The sequence below is a fragment of the Ictalurus punctatus genome, chromosome 17 (assembly GCF_001660625.3).
Source record: "Ictalurus punctatus breed USDA103 chromosome 17, Coco_2.0, whole genome shotgun sequence".
Lineage (NCBI taxonomy): Eukaryota > Metazoa > Chordata > Actinopteri > Siluriformes > Ictaluridae > Ictalurus > Ictalurus punctatus.
This window is the reverse complement of record NC_030432.2, coordinates 10,937,457-10,952,661: the sequence shown is the minus strand read 5'-3', so window position 1 is coordinate 10,952,661 and position 15,205 is coordinate 10,937,457. Positions and strand designations below refer to the sequence as shown.

Here is a 15,205-nt window from a genome sequence, read left to right as displayed (position 1 = left end):
AGGCTATCCGAAACCACACAAGCCTACTGTCTTACTAACCAGTATGCTATGTGAAAATAGTACGCCACCTACCAGTCTACCATTTTGGCACAAGCATATAGGCGCAACAGCACCAACAGTCTTTCATTTCATTTCTAACCTGTGTGAACATTAGGTACTATAGGATTTAATGTTCACACAGGTTCGAAATGAAATGAAAGACTTTTGGCTCTGTTATGACGTATGGGGTATATCTGGCATAGTTTGGGTTTGTTCCCTTAGAGGGAAATCATACAAAGTTATACTGACTCGTGATAAAACATTTCTATCCTGATGGGAGCGGTCTCTTCCACATGCACAGGTCTCGAGGTATCAGTGAACTCGATGTGTGTGAAAATTATGTAAATCATATGCTACATGCCTTCGTAGTCACTACATCTCAACCCAATTAACACCTATGGGAGATTTCGGATGTGCTATACAGCAATCTCTACCAACAACTGAGGTTTTAAAAAAATATACATATATATATTTTTTTTTATAAAATAGCATTTTCCTGCTCCTGTACATTTCCGGAGATTTTGACAATCTATACCGGGATCATCAAAGCAGTTCTGGAAGCTTCTGTTGGCCCAACAGCTTACTAGTACATTTTTTGTTGTTTTTTTTTTTTCTTGTCACCTGATTATATGTTGCTTCCAATATGGCAGCTGGATCTCAGATGTGGCAGCATATTTCCTGTCAGTTTTGCAACACTAAGCCAGTGAATAAATAAGCCTTTAGCATGGCAAAGCAAAATGTGATGTGTATGTTGACCAGCCACCTGTCAGCAACATATTTACAATTAATACAGTTCTTCTGATTATATATTCAGTTAATTCATGCCTGATTAACCCTTTGCTTTTATTATATCATCAAACAGCTAATGGCGTTGTTGGGCTTTTTGCACCGGGCCAATTTCATAGTGATGCATAGAAGAGTTAAAATGCTGAATGTTTGTAGGATTGGAAAAAATGAAGCAGGTTGTCTTAACAACATATTCAGGTTTTTACCCACCTTTAATGCTAAAAAAAAAAAAAGCTATTATGGCGAGATGTGTAGTATAGGTAGGCCTCAAAATTATAAATTAACAATAAAAGCTTATCTGGTAAAATATTTAAATCACCCATAAAGACACCTATTTAGGTATTTTCAAATTGTAACTGGTAATTCTTAAAACAACACTAAGCAGGTTGATATTGATAGAAATGTCAGACAAGCTGGATTATATTACTATTTTTTTTAGAGATGGCATGATAACACTTTTCATTTCTGCTACAGATACTGAAACGTTGAGCATTAGCTGATATCTAATATATATATATATATATATATATATATATATATATATATATATATATATATATATATATATATATATAAATTATTTATTTATATATATATATATATATATATATATATATATATATATATATATATATATATATATATGTTTTAACTGAAGCACTTCACATAAAAAATAAAGGAAAATACATAGGTAAAAACATGACTTCCAGAACCTCAGCTTAATATTTTTCAGCTAAACTCTTTAACACAAAAATCACACTCAGGTGTGTTTGTGTGTATGTGTGTGTGTGTGTGTGTGTGTGTGTGTGTGTTATAAAGTCATACAGTCATGTCTCTTTTTAATATGTAAACTTTTCCAGTTCTAAAATAACTTTTTCAAATCCAATTCCAGTCTTTTCCATTTGTTACAGAATCGTTCTTTCTGCCTCTAATATCTGATCCAGAATTTTTTGCTGGTATAGGCCAGATACCAATCCCGGTTATCAGATTGGTGTCATGTCTAGTATTAGTCTAGTCTAGTCTAGTAATAATAAATTCATCTGTTGGGTTTGAAATGATATAAGCCTTTTACATGGATGAACCAGTGTAAAGAATGTTCTTGGAAAAATAAAAAAGAGCTGTGGAACTAGAGACCTGGAGACTGGTTGATCGTCTCAGCGCTATACTGTTTGGTCTATTTTTCAAATCCTTGTTGAAGCCTGGCATTGTTTTCTGTGTAGTGAAACAAATGGGAGATGAATTCCTTCTTGTATTGCCTGCTTCAGAAATTCCGGTCAAAATGTGCTGGGATACTGTTTTTTTTTTTGTTTTTTTTTTAAACTCTCAGTAAATGTTTGCTTGGGGATTGCATTGTCTGGTCTTTCAGTCACATTTACTAGTTGTCCTTCCAGTCTGGCTGGAAAAATGACTACAAATGTCCACAAATGGCTGTTTCAATGCTTCTTTGGGCTGGTCTCCAGGCGGCCAGACTTCAAATGGAGAAATCAGAAATGAGACATGATTGTTATTCAAGGTCCGCACTTGTTCACTGCTCTCTCGCTGTCTGTTTTCCTCTATGGCCAAGATGTATTCTTTTGTGTGAAGAACATCTGTGAGATGTGTGAGAGAGCGGTCTGGAGAATGGAGTTTGTTTTCTGCTCTGTACTATTGATTTGTCCGTAACTCGAAATACATGGTGCACTTATCACGTTCACAGGAGCAGATCAGCGGTTTGTGAAACTTTTTTCGAGGATGTGATTGTGGTTTTTGGAATGAACGCTGGAAATTAATATTGACCAGTGGGTAGTGTTCATTGGCCTGAGGAGAAAAATGCTAGTTAGGGCCACACCCTGAGAGTTGTATCACAGTTCTCCTATCTGTGCTGAAGTTTTTGCACGCTATCCTGTGAGTAGGTTGAAGAGCTCTTGTGGGATTTGTGTGCACAGTCTTGCCTTCGCTCATTGGTTTGTACTGTATGGTTAGTGTAACAGATTTTGAGTGGGCTTTGCGGGGGTGTGTGAGGTTCTCTGTGATAGTGATTTTCTCCACTTGGCAGTTAGCTGTCTCTGCCTTGTCCATGTGGGAAGGCAGGCGTTTGGTTTGAGTGCACTCTACTGTCTCTGAGATGGTGGAGCTTCCTGTCTGTGCAGCCGCGTGGTCCTTTGGGACCAAATACTGGACATTCAGACAAGCCGGTGATGGAACCGGGCCTGCAAACATTTCCTTCTTAATGGCTCTATTTCAGAATAGAGCTGGGTCTCGGGCTGCATTCCTATGTAGCAATGCTTTGACACATTTGCAACATATTAAAAGTCAAACAGGAAGTAGTCCAGTTGTCAGCTCCTGTGTAATTATTTGAAATTGATATTGATTGCTGCCGTCATCGACATATAGACATTTGAAATTAATATCCCAATGCCATCTTTCCTAAGAGGCCTGTTGATTAAATGGCCTGTGGGCTTGGTGTAAGCCAGTTTAAGGTTTTTTTTTCGACAATGAATATCAGCCACTGACATGTGCTACATATAAACACCCTTTGCAGGGAACTTTTCAACTTGGTCAAATCTTGTTCATTCCATATTGAAGAATCTTGTTGACTCCTTAAGGCTCTTTCTCTGAGAACGAGGGAGGGAGTGTATGCTGGCCTGGCTCTGAGGTAGGGTGGAGTCCGTCCAGCACAGAGCAGTTCAGACAGCATAGAGGGCCTCACCAGTCTGAATGGAATTTATACCATATGTACCAGGCATCCTCGGAATGTGTGGCACAGGAACCTGACCAATGGAAAGAACTACAGAAAGAGGAATGGAAAGGAGAGAGAAGGATGGGAGGAGGGAAAGCTGCAGGAACAGACCTGTGGTGTATAATTCCGTGACTGGTTTCCAATGACCTATTTAGCCGTGAGGGTAAATAGTGGTTAGGAGCTGTGCATCTTAAAAGAATAGGGCTGTTATTTAATGATACGATACATTACTAGTATCATTATTAACTATATACCCAAGCCATCACTGTGTAGATGTGTGCATATGCCTTATGGCAGTTTTAACAAAATATCTACCCAGAGGTTAAACTCTATGTGGTTTATGTGGAGCCCACTGGGCTCTGTAAATGGAGGAAAAAATAATACGGGCCAGAAAAAAATCCAGCCAATGTTTCTACCTGTTTCCTCACAATTCAGAAAGCGCCACCTTTTAGGTATTCTAGCATAGGCAGAACACGTTGCATGTGGTTTTTAGGGGGCATGATTTGAGAGAGAACACTGAAAGCAAGAACTGTATTTGCTTAGATTTTAGTTTCAGCTAGAAGTAACAAACTTAGCTAAAATTACTGATGATATCTTTAGCATTGGTAATGTTAATGGTGACTTATCGATGTTCAAAGCATGATGAAGTCAGAAAATATTTTTGCTTTCTTTGTTTCCTTGGTAGCACGTGCTTCACTAACACAGTTTCCTAATAAACCCTGTGATCTGAATCAACAGAAGAGGATGAGAACAAATGAAATTTCGATGGATAAAAACAAGTGTGGGCTAGATTTAGTACAATATTCACTTATTAAAACAGCTACTCTACTAAACAGGCTTGTGCAGTCACTTGATAAAAACTCAAAACAGAGGCAATGGTGCTAAATGGTTGTTATTAGATGTTGTTATTACTTGCTCAATTTAAACATATCTCACACTAAGAGATGTCATTTTGAAAGCACTAGCTTTTTCAGTGTGTTTTCTGAAAGTTTCCCAACTGCAATGAAACATGAAAATGACAGAAAACAGCACTGGCTGTCTTGACGCATGACCTTATAATTTATGTCATTACTGCCATGTTTGTTTGTCTTGACAACATGAACAGAAAATACACTTTTTTGCACACACCCGCACTGAACATTCAAAGCAGTCTGTGTTAAATACCTAAACACAGAAATCAGCATCGCAAAGAGCTCAGTCATCTTGGAATCATGGAGATCACATGTCAATAATACTTTTTCATTTTTAAAAAGGACACTACATTTTCCACTGTCCAAGCTATGTCGGAAAGCGGACTCGTAAAGATGCATTTTCAGTGGTTGACTTTACAGTATGAATATGTCCATTAGTGTCTGTGGGATCTGTATAGCAGCTCTCCCGACAATGCTGAAAATAATGAAACATTTTATTCATCTAAAAATTGCCATATTCTGCGAAATAATATAGAGAGATGAATAATTTAATTCACATAAGGAAGACTAATAACTCGAAAAATTGCAAGAGTGGATGGCTTAGAGAAAAAAAGGTTTGGAAGAGATTTTATTTAATTGATACATAATGTAATATTCATAGATAAACAAAGAATCCTCAGCAATGATTGAGGTACAACTAATTGCCTTCATCATCAGAAACTGATGCATAATTTTGACACTGTAAACCTAATGAATCTACAATGAATCCACAATACAAGTGACATATCTAGTTTGCTCCACTACACTGTTTAATCTTACACAGTCTTACACTAAACCCATATGTGCGTGTTGCTGTGGATGTATGTGGGTCTCTGCAGTTCTGTGGGGTGATTTATAGACAGCCTCCACTCTCAGCTCCAATATTAACGGGCGATTAGATGAATTCCTGAAACGGATTTGATACTTCCGAATTGCCTCACAGTCATTTCCATTGTATGAGCCTGTTGGAATTTCCTTTTTTACATCAAACTATTTTGTTTATTTGCTTGTCTGTTTAGCAAGCAGCTAAAGGAATGTGTTTAGTATTGGGGGCAAAGTTCACTGTGAGAGAGTAGGCTACAGAGAGATGAGTGTGAGGCGCTGGCAAGTCAAACGAGAGCCTGCAGCTCGCAGGACCAAGCACAAACAAAGTCTTTATTCTCACACACAGCAGTTTGGGGAAGCCATGTCTGGATAGGGGAGAGGGCCAGTAATTTACTTCAATGTGTCTCATCATTTTCTCCCCTTGCTTGACTTCTTCAATTAAGTTCTCATATGGCTGTCCTCATGCTCACTGATCCCATTTACACCTGCCGTCACGTGTCTTGTATCTGGATTGTATTCTGATGAGATTTAGCTACATTCATTTACACTTGCAACATCTCCGGGTAGCCAAACTGAAGTCTGCGCACTGTATTGCACAATAATATGCAAATCAGCTTATTCCTTTCAAACACCCAGCTCTGTAATGTTTTAAATGTGCAAATACAGCACTCAAGGGAGTCACCAATTGGGTGGGGTTTTGTTTGTCAAATGTGGTTTGTAGAGAAAGATGCATTTATACTTCTATAATGTGTGTAAAATGTGTCTTTTAAAACGATCAGATTTAAATCTGTTGCAAATGCGTCTTGGATGTGGGTGTTTTTATTTTATTTTATTGTATTTATTTATTTTTAAAAATGTGGATAATCTCCATTCAGATATATAATCCAGATGCTCAAGATGCAAGAAATGACCAAATGTATGTAGGATCCCAATCTCTTGCTTTTAAAGTTGTGTATGACAAATCATTTTACACACATTATAGAAGTATAAATCACTGGCCAGAAACAGAATATGTTGCAAGAGCTGTTTTCACACTTTATGGAAAAAAGCAATTGCAGAATATTCAGACCAGCCCTTCCCCTCCATGCTATGAGGCCCTCCCTTTGGGGCACAGGCTGCGTATACCGCTGCCTAAAAACAACATATATAAGACATCATTTGTTCTGATAGCGGTGACTGTTTTAAACCAAATTCTTAATTGAGGTACTATATATTTATATGGGTAGGTGTGTGTATACATACGTGAGTATATGTGTGCATATATATATAATATAGTGTGTGTGTGTTGTGTTGTGTGTGTGTATATATGTAGTATTGTATTCATTTGTTTTATGTATGTTCTTAATGGGGACAAATGTGTGTTCCATATGCTTAATTATGTGGTTTGTAAGTGGATGTGCAGTATTGTCTGATAAGATGTATTTTTATACCAGTGTCAAAGATGCATTTCTGTCCAGGAAATCTGAACAGACAATAAAGTGAAACCAAACCAAATCAACTTCTACCCAAGCTAGAATGTGGGATTGCAAGGAGTTTTGGGTTGGTGGTTTTCCTATTTTTTCCCTCTTTTCCTATGATCATGGCATCTGTATCCAATCAGGTTCATCCACTAAATTCCACAGGGAAAATACACCAGACCTAGAATGCATAGCAGCTGCACTGGATGCTGAGATGTCTTTGTATAGATTGCCCCAAGGGAATATACAGGCTGCGGTTATTTCACAGGATGACAGGAAACTCGTAGTATATCTGATTAACACTCGCAGGATGAGCATCAGTGCTGAGCCTGGGAGTCTAAAGCTTCATTCAGACAGGTAGGAGTGGCAGGGTATAAATCCTTATTGAGCTTCCTGTTTACCTCCCCATACACATCGTACACGTCCTCTTTCACAAAAAAGCTATTTCTGAACTGCAGGTGCAGCTTGCACTATAATGGTTTGTATTTTTATATAATAATCCCCTTCCTCTCATCCTGTGGATTTTGTTTCCTATTGTGCCCCTGCAATTTACATCTGTTTCTCAATATCTTACTTTTTTCTTACACTCATGTCTCATTCGCTGCTTGAGGTATGAGTCAGAGATGGATGACTGAGGTCACATTGCCATTGGATTTAACCTGGTGAACTGGCTTGATTGCCTTGGTTCTGGAAAAGCCTGATGCAAGCTAACTGTTTGATTAAAGAGATGTCAAGTGAAAATGTTCCTTCCTGCACAAGTGTTCACCATGAATAATGCATATAAAGTATAGTACAGTGTGAACAGCGCAGATGGAGAGAGCAGAGCTCCAGAATGGTGCTGGACATTCAGTATCAAAAGTTTATCATTTGCAACCAATCCTTTTTTTCTTGTCCAGATGGTTTTGAATTTACTTTATACAGGAACTTGTGCTACTCCTGATTCTTTTATCCTCGATTGAATTCTCCACTGCAGCCGCAAATGCCTGCCTGCTATTTTTATTTCCTAAATTGAACTTTTTTTGCACTCTTAATATTCATTGGTTATTGAGAGAAATTTGAGCCATGTCCAGCGTTTGATACTCTGGCCAAATGGGCTAAAACTAGCAAAAGCATAAAGCATGAAATTAGAGACTGTGTCCTTAACATACACATGACCCACAAATCAAGCGCAGACTCTGCCCAATTTGGGTGAAAGTGATATACGGTAACCCCGACTTAATTCTTCTGATCATTTCTGTATTGCATGTCTCGTGGTATTGCCAAGCTAAATTAAGGTACCTTTCCACCAGGGCTGTAGTGGTTTTCGCTGCCAGTTTAAGAAAGCAAACCTCAAATTTTTCAGAGCACCGAAAGACTAGCTTTTCAAGCTTCTTAACCACTGAGTTTGTCTCTCCGTTTCTCTCTCTTCTGCTACTCTGTTTCTCGCTCCAACCCCCCTTTCCTCATTCTCGACAGGGCAAGTATGGCTGGAATGCACCTTCTCGTCCTGGGAGCTCAGAGTTTCCAACATGGCTGATTTTAATCATTATGTCATGTCACCTTGGTCCTGACCTATCTTTTTTTTTTTAAATGACTGTAAGGCCAAACTCTAATTAACTCTAAACTGTACGCTCATATGTTTGGTGAAGGTGATTAAAGTTGAGATTCGAAATATCTCTAAAGCAAATGAGACTTTTTTTCGCTGCTGTGATCTGGTGCATAGCTGATGACTGTAAGGAGTTGACTAGAAAGGGTAAAGTGAGAATTTTTTTCTCCTTACACATAGCCTGGCTATTGATTAATGACTTCTTTTCTCTTAGCCAGTTGCCTGGGATGTGCTGGTCCAAGAACATATATAGAGAGAGGCGTGTCTATTCGAAGTCTCTCTCGAAGAGCAGAGTTGTTGGAGTATAATTTTCCCAGGAAATGTCCACATCCATAGGATTACTGACCCTTTGGGAACACTTTGTTCTGCAATGGGATTTTTAAGCCATTGTGAGTGTGCGTATGTGAATGAGTCACGGTGTGTGAGAGACAGGAAGAGTGGGCTATGGTTAAATATGCTTCATTGTGTGCAAAACAGACTCCTTATGAATGAAGCTTTTAGCTCAAAGAGCAGAGTGCGGCTTTGTGGCAGTGCATCTCAATGTAGGAAGGAAACCTGCATATACCCTGGAACAGTGAGAATTCAGTTGGAAGTGCTTCATGGAAACACTAGCATGGCCTATCAGGAGAGACTCTGTAGTTCTTGCTTGAACACTAAATGGTTTTGTTGTCTAGTATGAAGGGAAGTGAAAAATAATTGATACTTTAAAGCTTTGTAAATAATTCTTAAAAGATTATCTATCAGTGCACGGTTGTGATCAGACCTTTGCATAGGTTTATGCATACATACAAGTATTATCAAACATTTATAATGAAAAAATAAACCACAAGATATTCAGATATTTCATATGCATTTCAAAAACGTAAAAGTTTTAGAATTCAAATGCATTCAATAACGTAGAAGGTTAATGTAATTAAATAAAGAATATTTCCATAAAGATCCACTCAAGAGCCCATTTCCTGTAACATTGAGCAACTAAAAGTAGATGTGGATGTGGATTTTTTGTAAATATTTTGAGAATTTGTATAGTACCCTATTCAAATTGAAATTTATATTGACATTTGTAATGGAAATACTTTAAGCCTGGTTTCAAGTGAGGTACTAAAAAAGCCTTTTAAACAGTCAGACCAGAAAAAAAATCATAATATAGGAAATGTAAATCAAAAACTGAGCTGCATCAAGACATATGAAGAATTGCTTTATAATGACTTGACACCTGAATTAATATTGAATTGAATCGTCAGGTCCCTAGAGATGCCACCTCTTCTACTGTGTGCACAAGGTGTAAGAGGTGCAGTTTTACGATGTAATACAGCACAGGTCATGTGTGTGAGAGACAGAGAATCTTGCTCTCTGTGTAATCGTAGCCCACTGCTCTCTCCGCCATCAGTATCCTGGCCACAGAGAGGACTTTATCTCCACCTCAGACAAAGGGTGATTCAGTTGCCTGGGTGTCTGATAACCTGTTTTAGACACAGTGGAAGCTGCTACTGAAAGTAATTTCAATCACTGTAAACTGTACGGATGGATGGTTGAATTCGACTCCAACGTGCTGGCTTGATCCCATAAGCTACCTGGTTAAATGAGCGTGGCTGGATTTTAAAAAATCTCTGCTGTTTGGCAAGAGTGTGTTTTTATGTGGGTGAGTGTTTGTAGGGGTGTATTTGTGCAGTGTGGTGAGTGTGTGGGAGCGGCTTTGTAGGAGTTAGTGAGTTTGCCTGTGAGAGCGTGTTAGTTTGTGGGTGTCCTGTCCTTGGCCGGAGCTGTGTGGATTGGCTCTTTCCATGGTGCTGCAGGGTCGCCGGGTTCAATGCGCTACTGAGGCTGTGCTTGCCGTGCTGTCGTCCTTGAACTGTTGAAAAAATGCAGCGCTACAATGCCACCTTTAACTGCACACTGAGACGGAGGCCTCCAGACTCTCTGACTGGTTGAGGTTTCTGTCATGAGGACTGCATCTATATTATGAAATATGTTTTGCGTAACACTGTCATGCCCTCACTTGCCTTTTTTGTCACAAAAACATTTTTGGTGAGAGTATTTTTGTTTTATTTCTAATGTAATAAATTGTCTTAATACTCGTTAACATGGATCAGTTTGCAACCTCTGGAGTGTTTTAAAAAAAGCTACCTAAAGTCTTGAGAGGAATTGGGATCTGCATTGCTTAGATGTGATCATTACAGTTTCTTGAAGAACTGGTTCTGGTTGGAGCTAAAGTTCTGGTGCTGTTCTGAGCTGACAGCAGCAAGAAAGCCAGGATTGAGTGGAGCTGAGCTAAGCACAGTAAATGGGGAAGCAGTAGCGGGCTGGCTCAGATGAAAAAAACCCTGGGGCAGAGAGCACATGACTCCACTGCTTGTTCTAGCCTGCATAGCTGTGGCAGCGAGGGGAGGCGCAGCTGAAACCCCATCCACATAGCTTCATTATCAGCCTGTATACGTCTCCTTTTACCATGCTTCCTCTGGCATTGGCTGGTTTGAGGAGATCAAAAACTGTATTTGTGTTAGAAATTAGAAATCTTCCTTTGCAATCTCTTGCATGATTTCTAAGTCTTATGACACCTCTGTTTCTTTCTGTGTTTCTTTCTACAGGTTGATCCTCTCCATCTCTTGGAATGTCCAGCGCATATCCGGATGCCACTGGCTGACCCGCAGCAGTTCTTCACTGGCAAGCTTTATGTCCTTGTGTATCAGCTAAAGCTGCCAGCTGAAGAACTGTTGTGGTTGGCTCTTTCCTGGCACCCCAGCTTAGAACAAGACTATCACAGGTCAAGAGTTGGAGGAATATGACAGGAGCCAGATGGTAGAGAAGTCAAAATCAATCTCAGGTCAGACAGGTCCTGATTTTTATCTTAATTCGTTTATCCACTGCATCCCAAACCCCCCCCATACCCCATTTGGAAGGTGTCACGTGAGCTGTCTGGGCCTGGCTCTGCATTCTCTGCAAGCATAAACTAAACCTACTGGCAAGGCCCATGCTGAGTCAGCAACATTCCTGAAAGGATGAGATGCTCCTGCCCTTATTTGGGCGTGGAACAGGCGGGGAAACACCCTTTCAACCTCTCTGCTACTGATCAAAATGTTTTGCGGGGTTGAAAGAAGAACGGCAATGCTCTTATGGATGTCACTGTGTTCTCTGGATCAAAGCCCAGGCCTTCACATGTGTTTCTGTTTATGAATAAGTCACCGGGTTCTTCCAGAGTATGAACGAAGAACACACTCACTGGACTTGCATCTGTAACTTCCCCTCATTTTCCCCCGGGCCCTGCTGTGGTATGTGATTTTGGGTTTATTTGTTCGGCTTATGCATACTGTGCATGAGTACAACCGCCGACACTCTGGGATACACACATGCATATGCACGTGCGCGTTTACACACGCATGCACGCACATGCACACACGCACACACGCACTCACACACACACACACATACACACACATACACACTCACAGTGCCTGACCCTCAGCAAGCAATAAACCTCACTTCAAGGGCAACAGCAGTGCCGAAAACAGGATATGAGAATGTGTCTTAAGCCTCCCAGCCGGATGAAAAGCGTAGTAGAAAATGTTCTCGCCACTCAGCAGAACCAGATGCCCGTGGCCTGAAAAGTGAAGACCACGCTTTTTGTGTTTGTGCTCTCCTTCATCTTTGAGGCTCATTCAGGACTGCTGCCGATGTCATTTACCTTTTTTTTTTTATTGATACCAGGCTTTTTAAAGATACATTCAAACTAATTACGAAATTAAACGTATTGTTTACATGCATCTGAATATTAATAATCTTTTTTTTTTTTATACTGCTGAGTAGTAGCACTACACTATGTTCATATAACATAAGAAAGTGAAAAATGGTTGCTTCCTTAAGTACAAAAATAACAAGGAGGCAATATCAAAATTTTATAGAAACTTTAATTAAGGTCAACAATAAATCTGAAACATTACTGGTTTTCTCATCTCATCTTCACAAAGGCATTTTTTTTTTTAAATATGTGCATGCTACATAGGGTATAACACAACAAATATGACCTTTTTAATGCACAATTGAATGATCTTTGAGATGCAGTCACAAAACATGACTACAGTATGTGTCTGTTGAACTAGTTACATGTAGGGCTAATATTACTTTCACTTCATTGACTTTATATTTTTCATTAAAAATGGCACAGTTTAAACATTTGTGAAAATAAAGTGTTATAAATGCACATATTCAGAGCTTGTTTCACATTAAACAACGAATGTTGTTTTGATATGCGCTTTGATAGACTTAAAGTAAAAGTTTAATCTTGAATTGTAAACTTTAAACTGTGATTTTGGCTATAAATATGGAAATATATATATATATATATATATATATATATATATATATATATATATATATATATATATAATGTTGAAATGCATTATAAGTGATTATAACATTACACTTCTTCTGTTATTAATATTTTCATATATAATGTGAATTTGCTCAACTGTGAAGATTCTTGTATGTATAAATTCTTTCATAATACAGAAGGCATACATTTCTTCTTTAGTAGCAGTGAAGGTGCACCAGAGACATACTGCATATTCACAGTGGAGGAGAAACAATTCAGTAAAGCATGTGGATAATAAGTTAAAGGTTTACTCTAATTAATATTTAGCCTGACTGTTCCACTGACCGTCTTCTGTCAGTCATTGAGAAATCACTGAGAAAATGTGCTGAAACAGCATGCCCCCCCTCCCCCAACACACACACACAAATTGAACTTGTCAAAAAAAAGAGAAGTTAGAAAGATCAATTGCGAAATCAATTGCGTAGAAGGAGACTGGCATTGTACAGCTTTGTGTAATGGTTAAAAGCTCTGTGCTGTCACAGGAAGAGCAATAGCATTACTAATGGGAAGGGTCAGATGCTCTTCGATAACCCAATGAAGTGTGATATTGATCAGTCAGCAGTGGGATTTCAAAGCACTTGCTTTCAACACATTAGATAATATTTAAACTGGAAAGGGATGTATGATGCCCAAAGCCCTAATGCTTTAGTTCATCTCTCAGTAAGGGTTGTCATGACTAAGGACTTCCTTCATATGAAAAGTAGACAGAAATGTTACAGAAGACACAAGTTACTCAAATAATGTTTATGTGCCTATGTTGTTTTTTTTGCTGTGTCTGGTTTGATGCCTGTCTTCATGCCACCTGAAGAGGGGAAAGAGGGTTCTAAGGCAGAATTCTCAGCACCAGGTTAAAGCTGCTTACCCAGATTACCTTGAGTTCCAGGCAGACAGGAGATCACTGCACCTGATGAAACATTCATGTTGCGACACCGTGCCAGACCTCTTGCAAGCCTGCTTGATCTTTGGCCCTGTGACTGAGGCTGACCGCTGCCGCCCTGTTCACCGGGTCAATCGAACACAAGTTACCTGCTGTGCAGTGAGACTCACTTTCAGTCAGGTAAATGTGGGTAATGAAGTACTCAGTGGTCTTTTGTGTATTAACAGAATCAGGTGTTTATTTTCCAAGTACTTAAAAAGTGACCCAGGCAATTTCTCACAAAAATCCCAGCGCTTTATGATGACTCATAATCAGTTTACTCAGCAGAGGCCATTTTGTGTGTGAAGCCTGAAAGGAAGCAGCAGCACACAGACATAAAGCATGACTCATGCCAATGAGCTTTCTCACTCTGCACGTAGACAAACCAGACCCTCACACTTACAGTGTGTAGAGTAGAGTACACCATGTTTCTGGATCTGTTTTCAACTGATTCTTATCAGTATTGAGATCCCAAAACCACACTTATCTATCTATCGAATGGCATAGATAGTGCGCTTTGAATCAAAGCAGTTATCCACAAATGTGTTCTTAGATAATATGATTGAATAGGATCATATGCCATTATAAAAGCAAGTGCACATGTGATGCAGTGTTGTAAGTCACGCCTCAAGCCCAGGAAAATGTTTAAGACCTGTGATCTCAGACAAATGGATGAGTCCAAAATCTCCAGGCCTATAATAAACGGTAGCCTTAGTCTGGCCTGCTCATTAACTACTGCTGGAAAATACCATGAGAGGATGTCTGAATACATACTGATGACTCAGAGCATATGCACACCCACCGCCACCACCATGTCTGAGTGACTAACTAGCCTCCTGTTCCACTGGAGCCCTGAACTGATTTCTGTGATGCATACGGCAAAGCGAGGTCACTGGCAATGTGTCATGTTTAATGTAGCCTCGTAGCCACGAGGTGGGATGAGGGGAAAAATGTGAGAGTATGAGCCTTTAAGGGCACAACAGTCGGTGAATAGGATTCATTGTGGGTCTTTAATCTACTGTCTACCTCTGCAGTTAATCCTGCTGATGACGTCAGGACGAGAACGGTCAGGTTGATTCTCTGCCCCTTAATGATTATGTAATTCCATGGAACATCTGACAGGAGAAATGTAAGAGCCAGACAGTTTCTTTAAAGAGGCATGGCGCCTCAGCAAATGTCTTCCTTCTGAAATTTCTTGATTTTTCTGTGCTCAGAAATATCACAGACGCTGCAGCCTACAGTTCAAAACATTTACTTTGACTATTTTAAAAGGACTATGCTCATTATCTCCTGATGTAATAATCAAAGTGGGGTCTGCGATTTTTAATGACTTTAATGATGTTATGAGATCAGTATCAGTTGCTGTTTACTGGTATTTACTGGTTACTGGGTTTATAATTAGGCCAGTCACATAAAGGTATTTCCTTGAGGAAGTTACTCATTTTCTAATCTAAGACTCAGTATATAGGGATCTAACACAATGTCACTATCTCTATCTGTTGTAAAACCCGAAGTGGGTGTGGCCTAAACTGAGTTTTTTATTTAACTAGAGATGTGTG

General features: G+C 39.3%; 1 protein-coding gene across 6 annotated transcripts in view; it reads left to right on the top strand.

Annotated features, from left to right (window-relative positions):
- The window catches only part of aipl1 (aryl hydrocarbon receptor interacting protein-like 1), a 33,809-nt gene that overhangs the window by 1,871 nt on the left and 16,733 nt on the right, over positions 1-15,205 (top strand). For 2 of the 6 annotated variants that reach the window (XM_053687270.1, XM_053687271.1), the window contains one exon: positions 10,950-13,787. In XM_053687270.1, the coding sequence (XP_053543245.1) occupies positions 13,638-13,787 (150 nt within the window). In that variant the 5' untranslated portion in view covers positions 10,950-13,637. The other 4 variants (XM_047161227.2, XR_008398208.1, XM_047161226.2 and 1 more) reach the window with 4 other exon arrangements.